At 44.2% G+C, this 16,021-nt stretch overlaps 1 protein-coding gene across 1 annotated transcript in view; it reads left to right on the forward strand.

Annotated features, from left to right (window-relative positions):
- The first annotated feature begins 1,656 nt into the window (after positions 1-1,656).
- The window catches only part of SH3BP5L (SH3-binding domain protein 5-like), a 35,506-nt gene continuing 21,141 nt past the window's right edge, over positions 1,657-16,021 (forward strand). The window contains exons 1-3 of the mRNA XM_006874460.1: positions 1,657-1,912; positions 10,415-10,477; positions 10,612-10,740. Of these exons, the coding sequence (XP_006874522.1) occupies positions 1,730-1,912; positions 10,415-10,477; positions 10,612-10,740 (375 nt within the window). The 5' untranslated portion in view covers positions 1,657-1,729. The remainder of the gene's footprint in view (positions 1,913-10,414; positions 10,478-10,611; positions 10,741-16,021) is intronic.

Here is a 16,021-nt window from a genome sequence, read left to right on the forward strand (position 1 = left end):
ATTCACAGAAATGCCTTTCAGTGTGTGAGAGTCTGGCTTGAGGAGCAGCAGCTGCCAGATTCAAGGAGAGGATGCTGGATTCGTCAAGCAGAATATTTTCCCATCAGAGCTTATTAGGAGTCCCTCTGACTTCACTAGGGTAAAAAGTCACTTCTGGAAAACGACCTTGCATCCCATTGTTGTTAAGTGCCGAAGAATAGGTTCCGATTCATAGTGACCTTGCATAGGGTTTCCGAGGAGCGGCTGGTGAGTTTGAACCTCTGACCTTGAGGGTCAAAACGTCCATTGCATTACCGGAGTGAAATCATGCCTGGACTCAAAGACTGGGTCCCGCGCCACGGTCGGTTTTCTTTGCAAGATCTTAAGTTACTTTCCGGCTGCCGCGAGTTCCGTAAACAAGATGGCAGCATTCTCTATGCGTCTATTATTCAATCAGTTTTATTGCTATAGTACGTCCCTAAGCACTCGAGACTCTAGACTTCAGCACTCACCTAGTTTTTCTCATCACAACGCGCTTATTAAAAAAAATTTCTTTCTAGGCTTGGTGAAGAATGGAATCGAGGTAACATGGGTAGACTTGAAATCTGTGATACACCATTTTGTACGGAAACCGAAGCCTGGGGACGCGGCGGGGGGGTGGGGGTGGGGTTGAGATGGTGGGTGAGAAGCCAGTGTTGGGATATCCAGACTAGGCGGGTTTTACTCTCGAGAGGAGGGAGGGGCTATTAGACGGGAGGAAGTTGTTATAAGATGATGTATTTCCGCTTCCTCTCAGCCTTGTCATATTTGATTGGACCAGCTTGTTGTGGGGAGGGAGGGGTAAGATTGTTTGCAGCTGAAGATCTCTGCTCTCGGGAAGGTAAACTGAGGTAAGGCTGTGAAGCGTGGTTTTTGCTCTTGGATATGTGGGGTGCCCGGGAGCAGGGCCCTTGGGATTGAGTGTAAATTGGAGACCGGAAGCTCAGACTGTACGGAGGGTTGTGGAGAGACGAGGGGTTGGGGCGGGGCTGGGGGTTTATAAGGTGAATTGCTAAAATGGGCGAGGATGCCATGGAGTGGGCGGTAGGTAAGACGGGTACAGGAGGAGGTGGGAGCTCCGCGGGAAGTCTGAAAGGCGTTGGTGCGGAAAGGACCTGGGGCTGGGAAAAAGCTGAGCCTAAAGTCCTTGAAAGATGATGGAAGAAGTTGAGATGGGGCGGTTCCGAAATCGGAGGTATAGCAGGAGGGTGGCTGAGCCATGGCTTAGGTTCTGATGCTGGTATGATCATATACTTGGCCTTTGTTTTCCTTACAGCTCCCCAGAGACGCTCTTCCAGCCTCCTCTGCTCAGGCCTATCCTTCACTCTCCAGCTGCCACCACAGCCTGGAGGCGCCTGCCTCCGCCCTCCCGAATGGTGCTCCTTCTTATAGGCCTCGGCCCAGGATCCAGACCCCCTTTACCCCCTGCCTTGGAGCTGTTGCTCCGGATCTCTCCTGGTGGACTCCCCATCGCAAGGAGGGAAGGACTTTTGCCCGGACAAGGCCATCTTTTTAGGAACCCCACTTGCAGTTTGAATCTCAGCCTCTAACTTAGTGTGAGGTTTTTCCTGTGACCCTTTTTTCTGCCTTTTGACAAGAAACTTTTGTCCCTTGCTGCCCAGAGCCTAAGAAACTCCAAGCTTGGGCCCTGGTCCCCAGCATGTCAGTCCTTTCTTGTGCATAGGGCTCTGCACTGCCCTCACCTGTCAGCATGACTGAGCGGAGGGAGGTTCCAGGCAGGCGGGAGACCCCACAGGGGGAGCTGCGACCAGAGGTTGTTGAGGATGAAGTTCCTAGGAACCCAGTTGCAGAGGAACCTGGAGGAGGCGGGAACAATAGCAGTGAGACCAAATTGTCCCCAAAAGAGGAGGAAGAACTGGATCCTAGAATACAGGTTAGTAAACCAAATAAAGGGAGAGGCAGGGAGCTCAGAATCCAGCCTTTATGAAGAGCTGTCAGATGGTGATGGGTTAGATTCTCTCCCAGTGAAAGGAAAACCAAGTTTGCCAACAAATCATTACAATGCAATGTGACAAGTGCCAAAAGAGCTGTATGGCTGAGGTGCTGAGAAAGCCTTGGCCTTAGTTCTAGGGTATGCTGCTGAAGCTTCCCTGAAGAAGCAAAGCAACACATTGGCAGCACATCCAGGGAGTTGCATTTAGGTCAGTGGAAGGAATGTGTCCACATTAGAACTGTTGTTTTCCTTTCCAAATAAGCAGAGGGATGAGGCTGTTCCTTCAGAAATGCTTTGCTAGTGGGATGTAAGAGATAACTGAGCCTGGGAGGCAGTTTTAATGCTGAGCGATCAAATCATTTTCCCTCTTCTGTACGTGGCGCAAGGAGCTCTGGTAGAGTAGTGGTTACAAATTGGGCTGCGAACTGCAAGGTCAGCAGTTAGAAACTACCGCTATTCCACGGGAGAAAGATGAGGCTCTCTGCTCCCGTAAAGATTTACAGCCTCAGAAACCCTGTTTAGGGTTGCTATGAGTCAGAACCGACTCCACAGCATATAACCACCACCACCATATGTGGTGCAGTGGGATAGTGCACTGGACTGCAAGATTGGTTTGAACCGCAAAGTGAGTGCTTCAAATTAACCATTTGCTCCTTGGAAACCCTATAGAGGGTACCTGTGAGTCAGAACTGTTGACAGCACATAACAACAACAAAAATCTTATCAGTACTTCCCAGGGACTTTCACATCTGTACAGAATTAGATCTTTCAGGTCTTATAAAGGTGGCACCAGGGTTTGGCTCATTTTGGGTTCAAGAGATTTGTATCAGTCATGGTCCACCCTTAATACGCTTTTAGGCATTCAGGATGCTGTGTAGATATACCAACAGAATGGAAGAACTTTTTTTTTTTACCATTGAGAGTGTTTATAATCTGGTTGGTAGGATCCACAGATCTTTGTGAAAGAGACCAAGTGAGGAGGAGGTATAGTGTGTGGAAGAGGTACATACTAAGACTGGGGTGTAGTATTCCGGGGCCTCATCCAGGAAGGTCTCCCTGGGAAGCTAGTTGGGCAGATGAGGGCCACGCTGCTCTTGAGTGTTTGGGATCTGAGTCTGCCATTTGATCCAATAGCATCTCCAGGATTCTAATGTGGAAGTGACTCATCCCTCTGTGTAGGTGAGTAAGCGTATCTCTGGTTGTACGTTCTGAATTTATCCGTCAACAGACCTTTATTGGATAGTTCCAGCAAATGGAAAAGAAATAAAAGCTGGTCCTGTTTTCCTCTCTATCCTTTTGGTGGAGGTTCCTAGGATATGTGTGTGTGTGTGTGTGCCTCTTCCTGAATGTGTCTACACTTATAATGGAGTTTCTTTCTAGCATGAGTCAGTAATTTATTTCTGCTGTGCCTCATGGGCATTACATTGAGAACAACTCCATTTTCCCCGCTAATTCTACAGATTTGTCATCCACTGAGGAAACAGATTATGAAAACAGCCATATGGGATGTTCAACTCCATGATATGTGATTGTGATTTTTAAAGCCAGCTATATAACCTCTCTGAGCCTCAGTTTCCTCTTCAGTGTGAGGGTTAAGCTGATTTGTGTGACTCCATACAACTGTGGTTTGACACAGATCTTACGTACAGTTCTTGTCTTTCACTGAATCTTTTTTGCTTGTTCTTTGATGGAAGTGTGTTGGTAGCACTTTGGAAAAGTCTGTTCCTTGGGAAAGAGGACTTTATAACACTTTCTATCCTTCACAGTCTTTCTTGCCTTGCTCCTGAAAGAACCCACTACAGTCTTTTTCCTCAGCCTCTTTTGCTATTGGATATTTTTCCAGTACCCCACAACGTCAAGGCAGTAGTCATTCTGGTGCTGCGCTCCCCAGTAGGGTAGCCGTTACTCACTTGTGGCTATTGAAATAAAAATCAGTTAAAATTAAATACAAAATGCAGTGTCCCTGTTCTATCAGCCAGTGCAAAAATAGAATATTTTTTGTCATTAGGCTAGTTCTGTTGGCTTGGCTCTGTGGAGGCTTATAGTAAGGTCAGGCATAAGGTTCACCTTACCCCCCATCAGCTTGTAGTGTTACTGATGCATGAGGGGTAGCTCAGGCTCTATCTCTTGCTAAACTACACACACAGTACATTGTGTTCTCGACTCTTCCTTCTGTTGATTTAGTTCTGGGAGGTACTACCATGTATGTCAATCTTTGGTTGTTGTCTGTTCTTGTTGGTTCTCAGTCCACAGAACTCCCTTTAGGATGTTTTGTAGCGCAGGGTTGGCTTTGGCAAAAATCCCTTAGCTTCTGTTTATCCTGGAATGTTTTGATTACACCATCATATTTGATTAATAGCTTTGCTGGATAAAGAATTATTGGTTGGCAGTTTTTTTCTTTCAGGGTTTTATATATGTCTCCCCATTGCCTTCTTGCTTGCATGGTTTCTGCTGAGAGATCCGAGCTTAATCTGACTTGTTTGCCTTTGTGTGTAACACTTCTGTTTACCCTAGTTACTTTCAGGAGTGTCTACTTATCTTTGATTTTGGAGAGCTTGATTATGATATATCTCGGTGATTTTCTTTTGGGGTCTGTCCTTCCTGGGGTTCGTTGAACTTCTTGAATGTTTAGTTTTTCACTTTTCAGGATGTTAGATAAATTTTCTTCCAACAGTTCTTTAACTATTTCCTCTGTGGATTTGTGTGATTCTTCTTGTTCTGGAATGCTGATAATTCTTAAGTTATTCCTCTTCATGTTGTCCAACATGAATCTTTGGCCTTCAGATTTTTTTTTATCGTATTTTCTGTTTGTTCTTCTATCTTAGTGGTATTGAGAACATTGTGAAATGTTATGAGTTGCAGTAGAGAGGAATGGTCTTGTGTCTGCCCTCTTGTCGCAGCAGGAGATTAGCAGTCATCTTGCCATGGTTGCATGCCCTTTTTGCCATGTGGGAAAGGGAACCTGGTGTGAGGAGCAACCTTCATGGAGGTGCCCAGGCAGCATTGAACTCTTCTGGGTTTGGACCCATATTCTGGATAAGAAGGATATTGAGTTATATGTCTTTTGAGGTACTTTTTAGTGTTGACAATACCCAAGACTATGTTGCCTTGATAATGTGTTTCATCACTTTAAATGGGTGTTCATTTTTCTGGATTCATAATGCATATATAGTAGGTCTCCATCAATAGATCCATTCATTCCTGAACTGCTCCCAGAAGTGTGAATTCTCTGGATCTGAGTAGGACATGATGTGATTTTAATGTCTAGCCAGGGCTGAGTTCACCTGACTTAGGCTTATATCTCAAAAGCTGGGACCCTGCTCTCAGAAGAGGTTGCTAGGCAGTGAGAATGTGGTTCCTTGGCAGAGTGGCAGTTCTGTTTTCACATGGTTTGGTGAGATCCCTCTGGAAGGTGGAAGAAAGTAATCTGGCGGCTGGCATGAAGTGGGCTGTCCATACAGAAATGCCACTGATTGTGTCTCTGGTGTCATGAGATCTCCAGGTTGATCTCAGTTTTTTGAGAAGGTCACCGAAGAGGTAAGGAAAAAAAGGAGAATAAACCCTGTTTACTCTTCCTGTGACTTGCTCTGATAACCCAGCCCCTTTGTGACAGACACAATTTTTGTTGTTGTTGTTGTTAGGTGCCATTGAGTAGATTCTGACTCATAGCATCTCCATGCACAACAGAGCAAAACACTAGCCGGTCCTGTACCATCTTTACAATTGTAGAGTTTGAGTCTATTGTGGCTGTCATTGTGCCCAATCCATCTCACTGGGTGTCTTCCTTTTTCTCTGAAATGTTAATATACTGAGGCTGTTGACAAGTCTTCTTACCTGCAGCTTCTATGTTCTCATCTATAAAAGTAGGGCTGACACCCACAGGATAATCTTATTTCTTTTATTTACAAGTTCTTGGGCCATGTAACACCCTTCTGCCACTTCTGACAGTCCTTTGATCTTCTTTAGTAGGTGGGGCACTAGCGTCTGTATCCCAAATGCTCAAGCATTTGGCTCAGTGTTCTGGCATCCTGGGAATGTACCCTGTGTGTTCTGGGAAGGTCATCCTTCCTGGCTATTGGCTCACTGATGGATGATATGTGCTGACTCAGAATTCCATTTCTCTGAGTGACAGGAGTCTCTAGAGGAGCTAGCCAAATGGAATGTATCATTCAGCCTTGCTCTGGATCTGCCCCTGCCATCCCTATTGGCTTACTCTTAGCCTGTCCTGTAGTCATTTCCTTGTCTCATTAGAAAGAACTTAATGATTCAGAGGGGCAGACACTAACCTTGCTAGAAGTTGATTTTCATATCATCAAAGACCTTTTAATAGCTTTGAGATGCACTATGGCTCCTGCTCCTGCTTGGACCCATTGTCAGCTGTAAGAGCCTTTACATCATTTTCTTGTGGGGATGGTTTCTGCTGAGCTATTCATTTCTCTAATTGATTTGTCAGCATTGGGAATCAGGGAATGGGAGTAGTTTGGGCCACCAACAGAGTGGGTATCCAGTCTTGAATCTTGGTTTGCCCACATGAACGTCCTAGGGTAGTCTTTTGGCTTGCCTCCTTCCCTTCCTTCTCCCCCACCAGTGTTTATTGCATTCCTGAGCTGATCCATTTCCTACCAGTGTTGCAGTGTTCGTTAGTGACATCACTTCTTGTCTTCTTTATCTAAGCAGGCCACCCAGGACCATCCTTAGTCCTAAGAGAGTAGCACAGCTGCAGGAAAGCAAGATCAGAGGTCAGGTTCTGAATTTAGACTCAACTCCTGTTATTGATTATCTGTCTTGTGTTGGGCAAATCACTCATTGCTTTTCATCTCTGAAATGCAAATGGATTGAGAAAGAGAGTCTTCTGGAGGGGCTGCTGAAAGGATAGTCACCTCCTCTTCTATGCAGTCTGGAACACCCTTTGGGTTAAGTTGAGCCATAGGAAGCTGGGCATTTACTTGGCATCATGTTGCCTCACTTTGATAAAGAATTGCTTTTTCTGAGGGTCCTGTGGAGTAATCAGAATTCGAAGTTATGTCCTTAGGTTGATTGTTGGCTTTATCTAAGATCCTCTGAAGAATGTCTGCTGCTTTCGAGGTCCAGAGTGGTTGTGCCACTCCTGAAAACTTGACTTGTTTTGTATTCTTATGGACACTGGGTTGTGTGACAAATCAGGTTGCCAGTATGCATCAACATCTAGACTAGCATCATCCAGTATGGGAGTGTGTGGCTCAAGTTGAGGTAGTACTGTGAGGGTCAAATACACACTGAATTTCAGAGATTTAGTAGAGAATAATAATAATAAAAAAGATGTAGTTAATAATTTTGTGTTGATTACATGTTGAAATAATACTTTGTTTATATTAGGAGCTCTGGTAGCGTAGTGGTTACGAATCGGGCTGCGAACCTTAAGGTCAGCGGTTCGAAACTACCAGCCGCTCCGCGGGAGAAAGATGAGGCTTTCTACTCCCGTAAGGATTTACACCCTCGGAAACCCTGTACAGGGTCGCTATGGGTCGGAACCGACTCGACGGCACTTAACAAACAAAACAAACAATATTGGGTTAAATGAAATATATTGTTACTATTTTACCTTGTGTTTGCGTTTTAAAATTGTGGATGCTAGAAAATTTTAAATTCTGTATGTGACTTGCATTATATTTCTATTGGATTTTTTAGTTCTAGAATGTTTAGAGCCAGCTTTGTGGCTCTCCCGATGTAGAGCCTATATTATATTATTGTGGCATGCACAGTCAATTGCATTTTCTCTCTACCTTTGGTTTTTCTTGCTTTCACTATAATTAATGGACTTGACTTGTTTTCCCATATTTTTACTTGCTGACTCAACTCTTTACAGCATCAAGGAAAGGTCTAAAAATACAACCTCTTATGATTATACATCCTAGTCTGACCACCTCACTGGATGGTTGAGAGTTCCCATTGAGGTTGTTAGTATCACCAGCCAGATGAATGAGAGGCTATTGTGGTGTCTTTGAGGAGCGCAGGGTATGTATAGGTGGTGGCCAACATGCAGACCCTGTGCTGAGTCCTTCCAGGGCCTTCTGGGCTCATAGAGATGGAGACAGAGACCGCTGCTGAGCACTAGGCTTTTCCCCAGGCAGGGCCATTGGCGTAGACCAGCACTGCTTCTTAGGAGCACCCTAGACAGTGGGTCTAGGAACTTGGCCTAGTGTTTTCTCTGGCAGCAGAGGGTGACTTATGTACCAGCACCCTTCTGTGCTTTCTGCCACATCAGGGAGAGGCCTGGGGTGTCTGCTGTACTTCCTTCTCCAGCCCCAGGGCTTGTGAGGCAATCTGCAAAAAATGATATGGCACCAACCATTCCTCTCACAGCCCTTTCTGCTCAGCGAGGTTCATTGCAGTGGTCACACAGACTCCGACACCATACTCACAGTTACGGGGTTTATTAGGGAAGCTAACAGGTTACAATTCACAGTTAGAAATAAATGTTCAGGGCACAGTTCTTCCATTAGGACGGCTGCCCCTCTGCTGTGCTCGCTGGTAGGCCCTCTCTAGCCCATGGGCCTTTGGCCTGGCTTCTGCCGGGGTCTGGCAATGTTACAAAGCCCTTTTAGGGCTCCTGATAAATGTTCACAGGACATACACTCCACCATAAGCTTTATTCTGAAGGCACTTGGCTCTTACTATATGGGTTAGCAAACCTGGCTCTCCCAGTATAGATAGTATGTGGAGGCATTGTACTCTGCTAACAAGCCTCCTACCCAAAGCGCTCAGCTTTACTTGTTCCAGGGGCTGGGAAGCCCACACTCTTTCTCATGCTCTGGCTCTTGGTTCTGCTGCTGCTCCTCCTCTGCAACATCTCGGGTGTCACAGCTTTCTGTCTTGAGGAGGTTTAATGCAAAGGGATCTCCTGGCTTCTTTTTTTGATTGTAGTAAGACCGCCCCCCCTTGCTTCTGAGATGACTCATTTTACACCCATGTTAGAGTTCCAAGTTTTTACAGTCACAATGAACTCAGTTAACAATCATTTACATTTCATGTCATCTTGTAAGTATCTTCTACCACCTTTTATTGCAACCTAGTTCCGCATGAGAAAGATGAGGCATTCTGCTCCCGTAAAGATTTACAGCCTCGGAAACCCTGTGCAGGGTAAATATGAGTTGGAACTGACTCCACAGTTCTTAACAACATCTGGAAAATAGTCATTTGGTGGAAGTTACGACTAAGGCTAGAAGAGACATAAAATAATCCATTATACCACACACTTAAGGTGTCTTGGTGTGGCGCTGTAGGATAAGCACTCGACTGTTAACCAAAGGTTAGCGGTTTAAACCCACCAACTCCTCCATGGAAATCCTATACAGGGTCGCTGTGAGTTGGAAGCAACTCCTACGGCACTTATAACAACAGCAAACTCAAACCAGCATGTCAGGCGATTTCTCCCCAGTCTCACCTTCCTGTATCTGTTGTGTTGGGACCTGGGCTTTCTGCCACTCCACTGCGTAAGCAACCAAGAGGACTCTTAGATTCCACACTCTTCCCTAATCTTGACCCTAAGCATCCACAAGCCCTCCTGATTTCACAATTTGGATTTTCCAGGCTCTGCTCTCCCCATTCCATGTTGCTTTGTTTTCCACCTGGAATCCTACCTTTACATTTGTTTCCCTGTCCACAACCAGACTTTTCCAAACTGTTCAGATTCTCCTTAAAACACAAAACTTGATGGCACCAAAGTCTGAAGTTTTCCTTGCTGTTAAGGGAAAAAGACCTGGTGCTCCCTCCCCTTAGTCTCAGCCATGATGGTCAGCCTGGATCATCTTCTCCCCCTATGGATCCCTAGCCCACTCCCCGTCCCTGTCGCTTTTTTGGGCATCCATCTAGGTCTGGCCTGGGAGAAAGCGTTCCAGGCATCCAACCTTGACTTATGCTGCCCAGGTAGCTGATCTTGCTGCTCTCTCTCATAACCCACACACACCTTTCCACCCCTCTACACACTACCGAGCACCTGATGGTTATGTCTTTTCATGGTGCTGACTGTGAGAAATGGCCAGCAAATGTGTGTTGAGTGAGTGGATTGTGCACTGGCCTGAGGCTCATGCCCTGGTCTGGAGAATGTATGGTTTGGGGCAGAAACCTGTAGCTCTGAGGGCAAGCTTCTCTTAGCTGGTGTGTTGGAAGTTTGTGTAGTTTTTTGAGGAGAGTAGGGGCTTCTCTGCCACCTTGCTATGTGCATAAGAGAGTTTTCCTTCCTGAGCTAAACTTCCTCATGTTTAAAAAGCAGTTTTTAGTAGAGTTGTGAGCATGAGACTATATTAGGTCTCTGACAAGGAGGCATTCAATACATGGTTTGCACTTCATTCTTTCTCTTCCTTTTTCCATGTCTCTTTCCTCTCCTCTTTCTGGGAGGGAGGTCGAGGCTTTCTATGTGCACAGCCTTCCTTCCCCTGTAACTCTGCTTTTGCCTCTCTGCAGGAGGAGCTGGAACATCTGAACCAGGCCAGCGAGGAGATCAACCAGGTGGAGTTGCAGCTGGATGTGAGTGTTGCTCCTTTTCCCCCCATTCTTAGGTTGATCTTTGTCTCTCCATATTTGATACAGTGTTGAGGGGAAAGGGCCACAATCCATGCATGTGCCTTCCCTCTGTCCATATTCCTCTCTGTCTTTGCCAGGAGGCCCGGACTACTTATCGAAGGATCCTGCAGGAGTCAGCAAGGAAGCTCAACACGCAGGGCTCCCAGTTGGGGAGCTGCATTGAGAAGGCCCGGCCCTACTATGAGGCGCGTAGGCTGGCTAAGGAGGTATGACCTGAGTGACCCACCTAAGGGAGGGATACATGTAGAGCAAGGTCCTGGACCCTTTTTCTCTGCATGGGGATAAGCTGAAACCCCAGCCTGAAGGGTAGAGTACTGGACCAGTTCTGGGGACTGAGGAGATTCCTTTACCACTATGGTGTTTGGACCTATCCTCTACAAAATGGCAAGGGTTAGGTGTGGAGGGGTTTGGTTCAGCCAGCTGATGTTCATAATGCATTTTCTGTGATTGAGGAACAAACTTCGTTGATATGTCAGACATTGCAGCTCTTACATCCTATGATGCTTATTTTTACTGTTTCATTTCTCTGTTTTATCTTTTCCCTTTGGTTCACGTTTCTCTTTTCTGTATCTTTTCTTTCTTCTTTCCCACTCCTTCACTTTCCTATACTACTTTTTTTCTTTAAGTAAATAATGTATGTTCACCATTGGAAGGAAGACCATATTGAAAAAAAAAAAAAAAAAAAGACTAAAATGATCCCAGATCCTACTGTGCCCAGATAACCACTTTGTAAAAAGCATTTTGGTATATATTCTGCCAAAATGGAATTAGACAGTATACACTTCTGTTTTTTCTTTATTTTACTTAGCATGATGACATGATTCCATGTCAACAAATGTACTCCCATGCCATCATTTTTGTTAATTGTTGTAAAAATATAAATAGCAAAACAGTTTACATGTCTACATTTTTTACATGTACAACTTACTGACATTATTTCTGTTCACTGTGTTGTGCACCTGTTTCCAATTATTTTCTTCCCTCACCTTTAGCAGAAACTCAGTGCTTCTTAAGCAGTGACTTTCTCACTCCTTCTTCCCATCAGGCCTTGCTAACCGCAAATGAACTTTGTGCTCTATGCATTTTCCAATACTAGAGATTTTATATCATGACCTGATGTGGCACTGTAGGATAAGCACTGGACCAAAAGGGCAATTTGAACTGAAAGGTGGCGGTTCAAACCCATCAGCTGCTCCCTGGAAACCCTATACAGGGTTGTTTTGGGTCAGAACCAACTCAACAGCACTTAACAAAAACAGAGATGTTATATAAGTGGGCTCATACACTATTTGTCCTTTTGTGATGGACTTACTTCACTCAGCATAGTATTTTCAAGGTTTAGCTATGCTATAGATTGTATCAGGACTTCATTTCTATTAATGGATGATTAATACTCCTTTTTTTTTTTTTTGAAATACTGGTGTGGCACTGTAAGATAAACATTGTATTGCTAACCACAAAGTCGGTGGTTCAAACCCACCAGCTGAGCCTCAGAAACCCTGTACAAGGTAGTATGAGTTGAAATCAACAGCACTTAACAACAGCAGCGATATGCCATTGCATGGATATAGTATATTGGTTTATCCAGTCATTTGTTGTTGAACATTTGGTATGCCGTCATTTTTAGGCGTTGCGTAAGATTTTCTTACTTGCTGTTAGCTGCTGTCAACATGTTGATACTATACACAACAGCACAGAATGCTGCTCAGACCTGAGCCATCCCCATGGTCAGTTGCTGATTGGATCGTTGCGATCCATAGGGTCTTCGTTGACTGATTTTCAGAAATAGGTCACTGGACTTTTCTTCTTAGTTGGCTTTAGACTGGAAGTTCTGCTGAAATGTGTTTAAAATCAAATCGACATGTAAGCCTCCACTGACAGAGCGTGGTGACTGCATGGGACAGTCATTGGCTGAAAAGGAAACCTAACCTGGCTCTCCTGCATGGAAGGCTAAACTTCTATCACTGAGCCGTTAATTCCCCTCTTCCTCATATAAAAAACAACAAACCAGTTGCTGTTTAGTTGGCTCAAATTCATGGCAGCCCTGTGTGTTCAAGTAGAACCATGCTCCAAGGGCTTTCCTTTTTTTCAATAATATTTTGTTGAGCTTTTGGTATAAGTTAGGCATAGTTTGACAATTTCTACATAGATTGTTCAGTGACATTAGATATATTTACCGCCATGTATCAACATTCTCTTTAATTGTGTTCTGTTTGTTCTCTCTCTAGTATTATAGTTTCCCTGCCACCTTATCTTTTTCATTTTTGCTTTTGAGAACCTGATTATCTTTTAGTGTCATACTGATAGTTTTTAGGTTGATCCCTGATTTTATGGGTGACATCCTTAATTTTGTGGGCCACTTTGCTGTTTCACTACATATAGGCTCAGTTCTAGGTTTAAAGAGTATCTCAGTGCAATAGTCTCCATGATTTCTGCTGTTTCATGTGTCTGGATTTTTAAAAATATATGAATTTGAATTATTCTCTCTATTCTCCCATTCTGTCTGGAACCAGCTATTGGGACTCCTGTCAGAATGGTCGTTGGTAGTAGCAGGGCACCACCTAGTTCTTCTGGTCTTGGGATATGGGGAGGATGAGGTTGCTGCTAGTGTAGACTTGTCTCTTCTCTGCATTTTTGGCTACCTTCTTGCTGTTTTGCTTCTGGCAAGTTGATACCTACCTATACTTGTGTCTTGGTGTGATGCCGTGGGTTAATGCGTCAGACTGCAAAGTCATTTGAACTGCAAGGTCGGTGGTTTAAGCTCACCAGCTGCTCCTTGAAACCCCATACAGGGTCGCTATGGGTTGGAATTGACTCGACGGCACTTAACAACAACATACTTGTGTCTTAGATGACCACTCAGAAGTTTTTAAGACCCCAAATGCTACTCACTTCACTAGGTTGCAGATCATAATACATATATATTTTTTAAACTTTTTGAATTGGGTGAGGGTTTATAGTTCAAATCAGTTTTCCATATAATTCATACACATTTTGTTTCATGTCATTGATTGCTATCCAAACTGTGTAACATTGCTTCTCCCACTTCCTCCCTGTGTTTCCTGTCCATTCTGCCTTTTCTAACTCTTCTGAACTTTGTCCATGGGCAAATACAGCCTTTTGGACTCAAATGGTTGATTCTTTTAAGGAGTGCATACCTACCTAGTGTTATTGGCCCTCTTATACACCTGTCTGTGTTTGACTGAAAAGTGAGCCATGGAGGTGAGCTCATTTCCAGATAGGAAGGGTAACTGCCGGCTATATAGTCTCAAGGGTTCCATCATTCTCAGTTCGACCAGTTAGCTTGGTCTTCTTTATGATTTTGAGTTTTGTTCCACCGTTTTTTCCCACTCTTTTCAGGACCTTCTAATGTGCAGATCATGATTTTTTGAGTTATGTATGCTAATTGACTCAGTTGTTCCAAGAGAATGGGCTTGGCTCTAATCTAAGTGTTGAAATTGCAGAAAACCAAAGTTGAAAGATATGTTTGGCAATGTTTGAAGAGTATCCTTATTTGTGTCTTTGGTGAATATATGTGCTTGTCATCATATATGAGGGAGCTTCAAAAAACTTGTAGATAAATGGAATTAAAAGGTAATAAAAATTTCCAGGAACTTTATGGTATAAACTTCCTTTGTATTTGCACTACACATCTTTTTGATACTTGATCTGTTCTCACCTATGAACAGAACACATCCATATACTTATCCATATACCATTTTGCCTGTGCCATCTTTATGTGCTCAAATGCTCATTATTTTGGTTGTGCTGTGCACAGTACAGCCACAATCAATGCTACTTTTCCCATCATCAAAAATAACTAGGCTCTGTGGTAGTGTAGTGATTATGAATCGGGCTGTGAACCTTAAGGTCAGCAGTTCGAAACTACCAGCTGTTCCGCAGGAGAAAGATCAGGCTTTCTACTCCTGTAAAGATTTACAGCCTTGGAAACCCTGTACAGGGTCGCTATGAATCGGAACTGACTCCACAGCACATCACGATGACGACGATACAAAACACAGTTCTGGTGTGATGCTGTGGATTGATGCGCTGGACTGCAAAGTCGTTTGAATCAGAAAGTCACTGGTTCAAGATTACCAGCTGCTCCTTGGAAACCCTACACAGGGTTGCTATGGGTCGGAACTGACTCGATGGCATTCAACAGCAACAACAACATGGTATGAAGCATACTTTCCCCACCTCTTACCCTCTTCTGGTAACCATTAATGGACAGTGTTGTTGTTGTTAAGTGCCACTGAGTTGGTTCTGACTCCTGGAGACCCTGTCTAGGGTTTCCAAGGAGCAGCTGGTGGGTTTGAATTTCTGACCCTGCGCTTCAAACTGACATTGCGGTTCAGTGCTTATCCTACAGTACCACACCAGGACTCCTATTTGTCTTTATGTGCTGACCTATATCACTTAGCATTATGCCCTCCAGATCCATTCACGTTATAATATGCTCTGCATACTTATCAGTGTTGGAACCCACTCCACTGGCACTTAACAGCAGTATTCCATTGTATGTACCTATCACAGTTTGCTTATCCTTTCATCTGTTGATGACACTTTGGTGGTTTACTTTTATTTGTGATGGTGAATGAAGTAGTAATGAATATTGGTATGCACATGTATCTGTCATTATTTTTAGGCCTCTGGTGAGTTGTGGTGGTGTGGCACTGTAGGATAAGCACTGGATTGGTTAACTGTGAGGTTGAAAGTTCAAACCCACCAGCTGCTCTCAGAAATCCTATACAGGGTTGCTATGAGTTGGGACAGACTTGATGGCACACAACAACAATATAGGTATGAGAGAACCCTGGTGTGGCACTATAGGATAAGTACTGGGCTAGTAACCACAAGGTTGGCAGTTCAGATCTACCATCTGCTCTTGGAAATCCTGTATAGGGTTAAGGCGGAACCTACTTGATGGCACACAACAACAAAACAACAACTGGGTATATGAAAGGGCTTTAAAAGTTTGTGGAAAAATAGAATGAAAAGATAATGGAAATTTTTCATGGAATTTTTTTTTTTTTTAATGTTTTATTGTGAATTATGTGATAGTTTACATGGGAGAACATTAGCTTTACGTTCATCCTATCGTATATCGTCTCATTGCCATGGTTATAATCCCCTCCATGCATCAGCAACCAACCAAAGGGTATACCCTGCAAACCTGTCCCCTGGTCATCAGCACACAGCCCCTCTCCCTCTCTGTGTTTGCAGTCCCCAGCCACTCCATATTTCCGCATCATCGTCTCTACCTCCATCTGTGCTATCACTACTTCTCTGGGTAGGGTCCCACTCTCCGCTCTTCTCCCTTGATGGTCCTAGGGACCTCTGCTCCTAGACTGCAAAGTTAATCACTCCCCTCCTTGCTACAAAACATCTACCTTTACATTTCCAACCCTGCAGTCAATCCTGATAACAATTATTCACCATTCTACCACAAGGGACCTATCCCCATCTCCTTTCATCAGCCCTGCC

The sequence above is a fragment of the Chrysochloris asiatica genome, unplaced genomic scaffold (assembly GCF_000296735.1).
Source record: "Chrysochloris asiatica unplaced genomic scaffold, ChrAsi1.0 scaffold00279, whole genome shotgun sequence".
Classification (NCBI taxonomy): Eukaryota; Metazoa; Chordata; class Mammalia; order Afrosoricida; family Chrysochloridae; genus Chrysochloris; species Chrysochloris asiatica.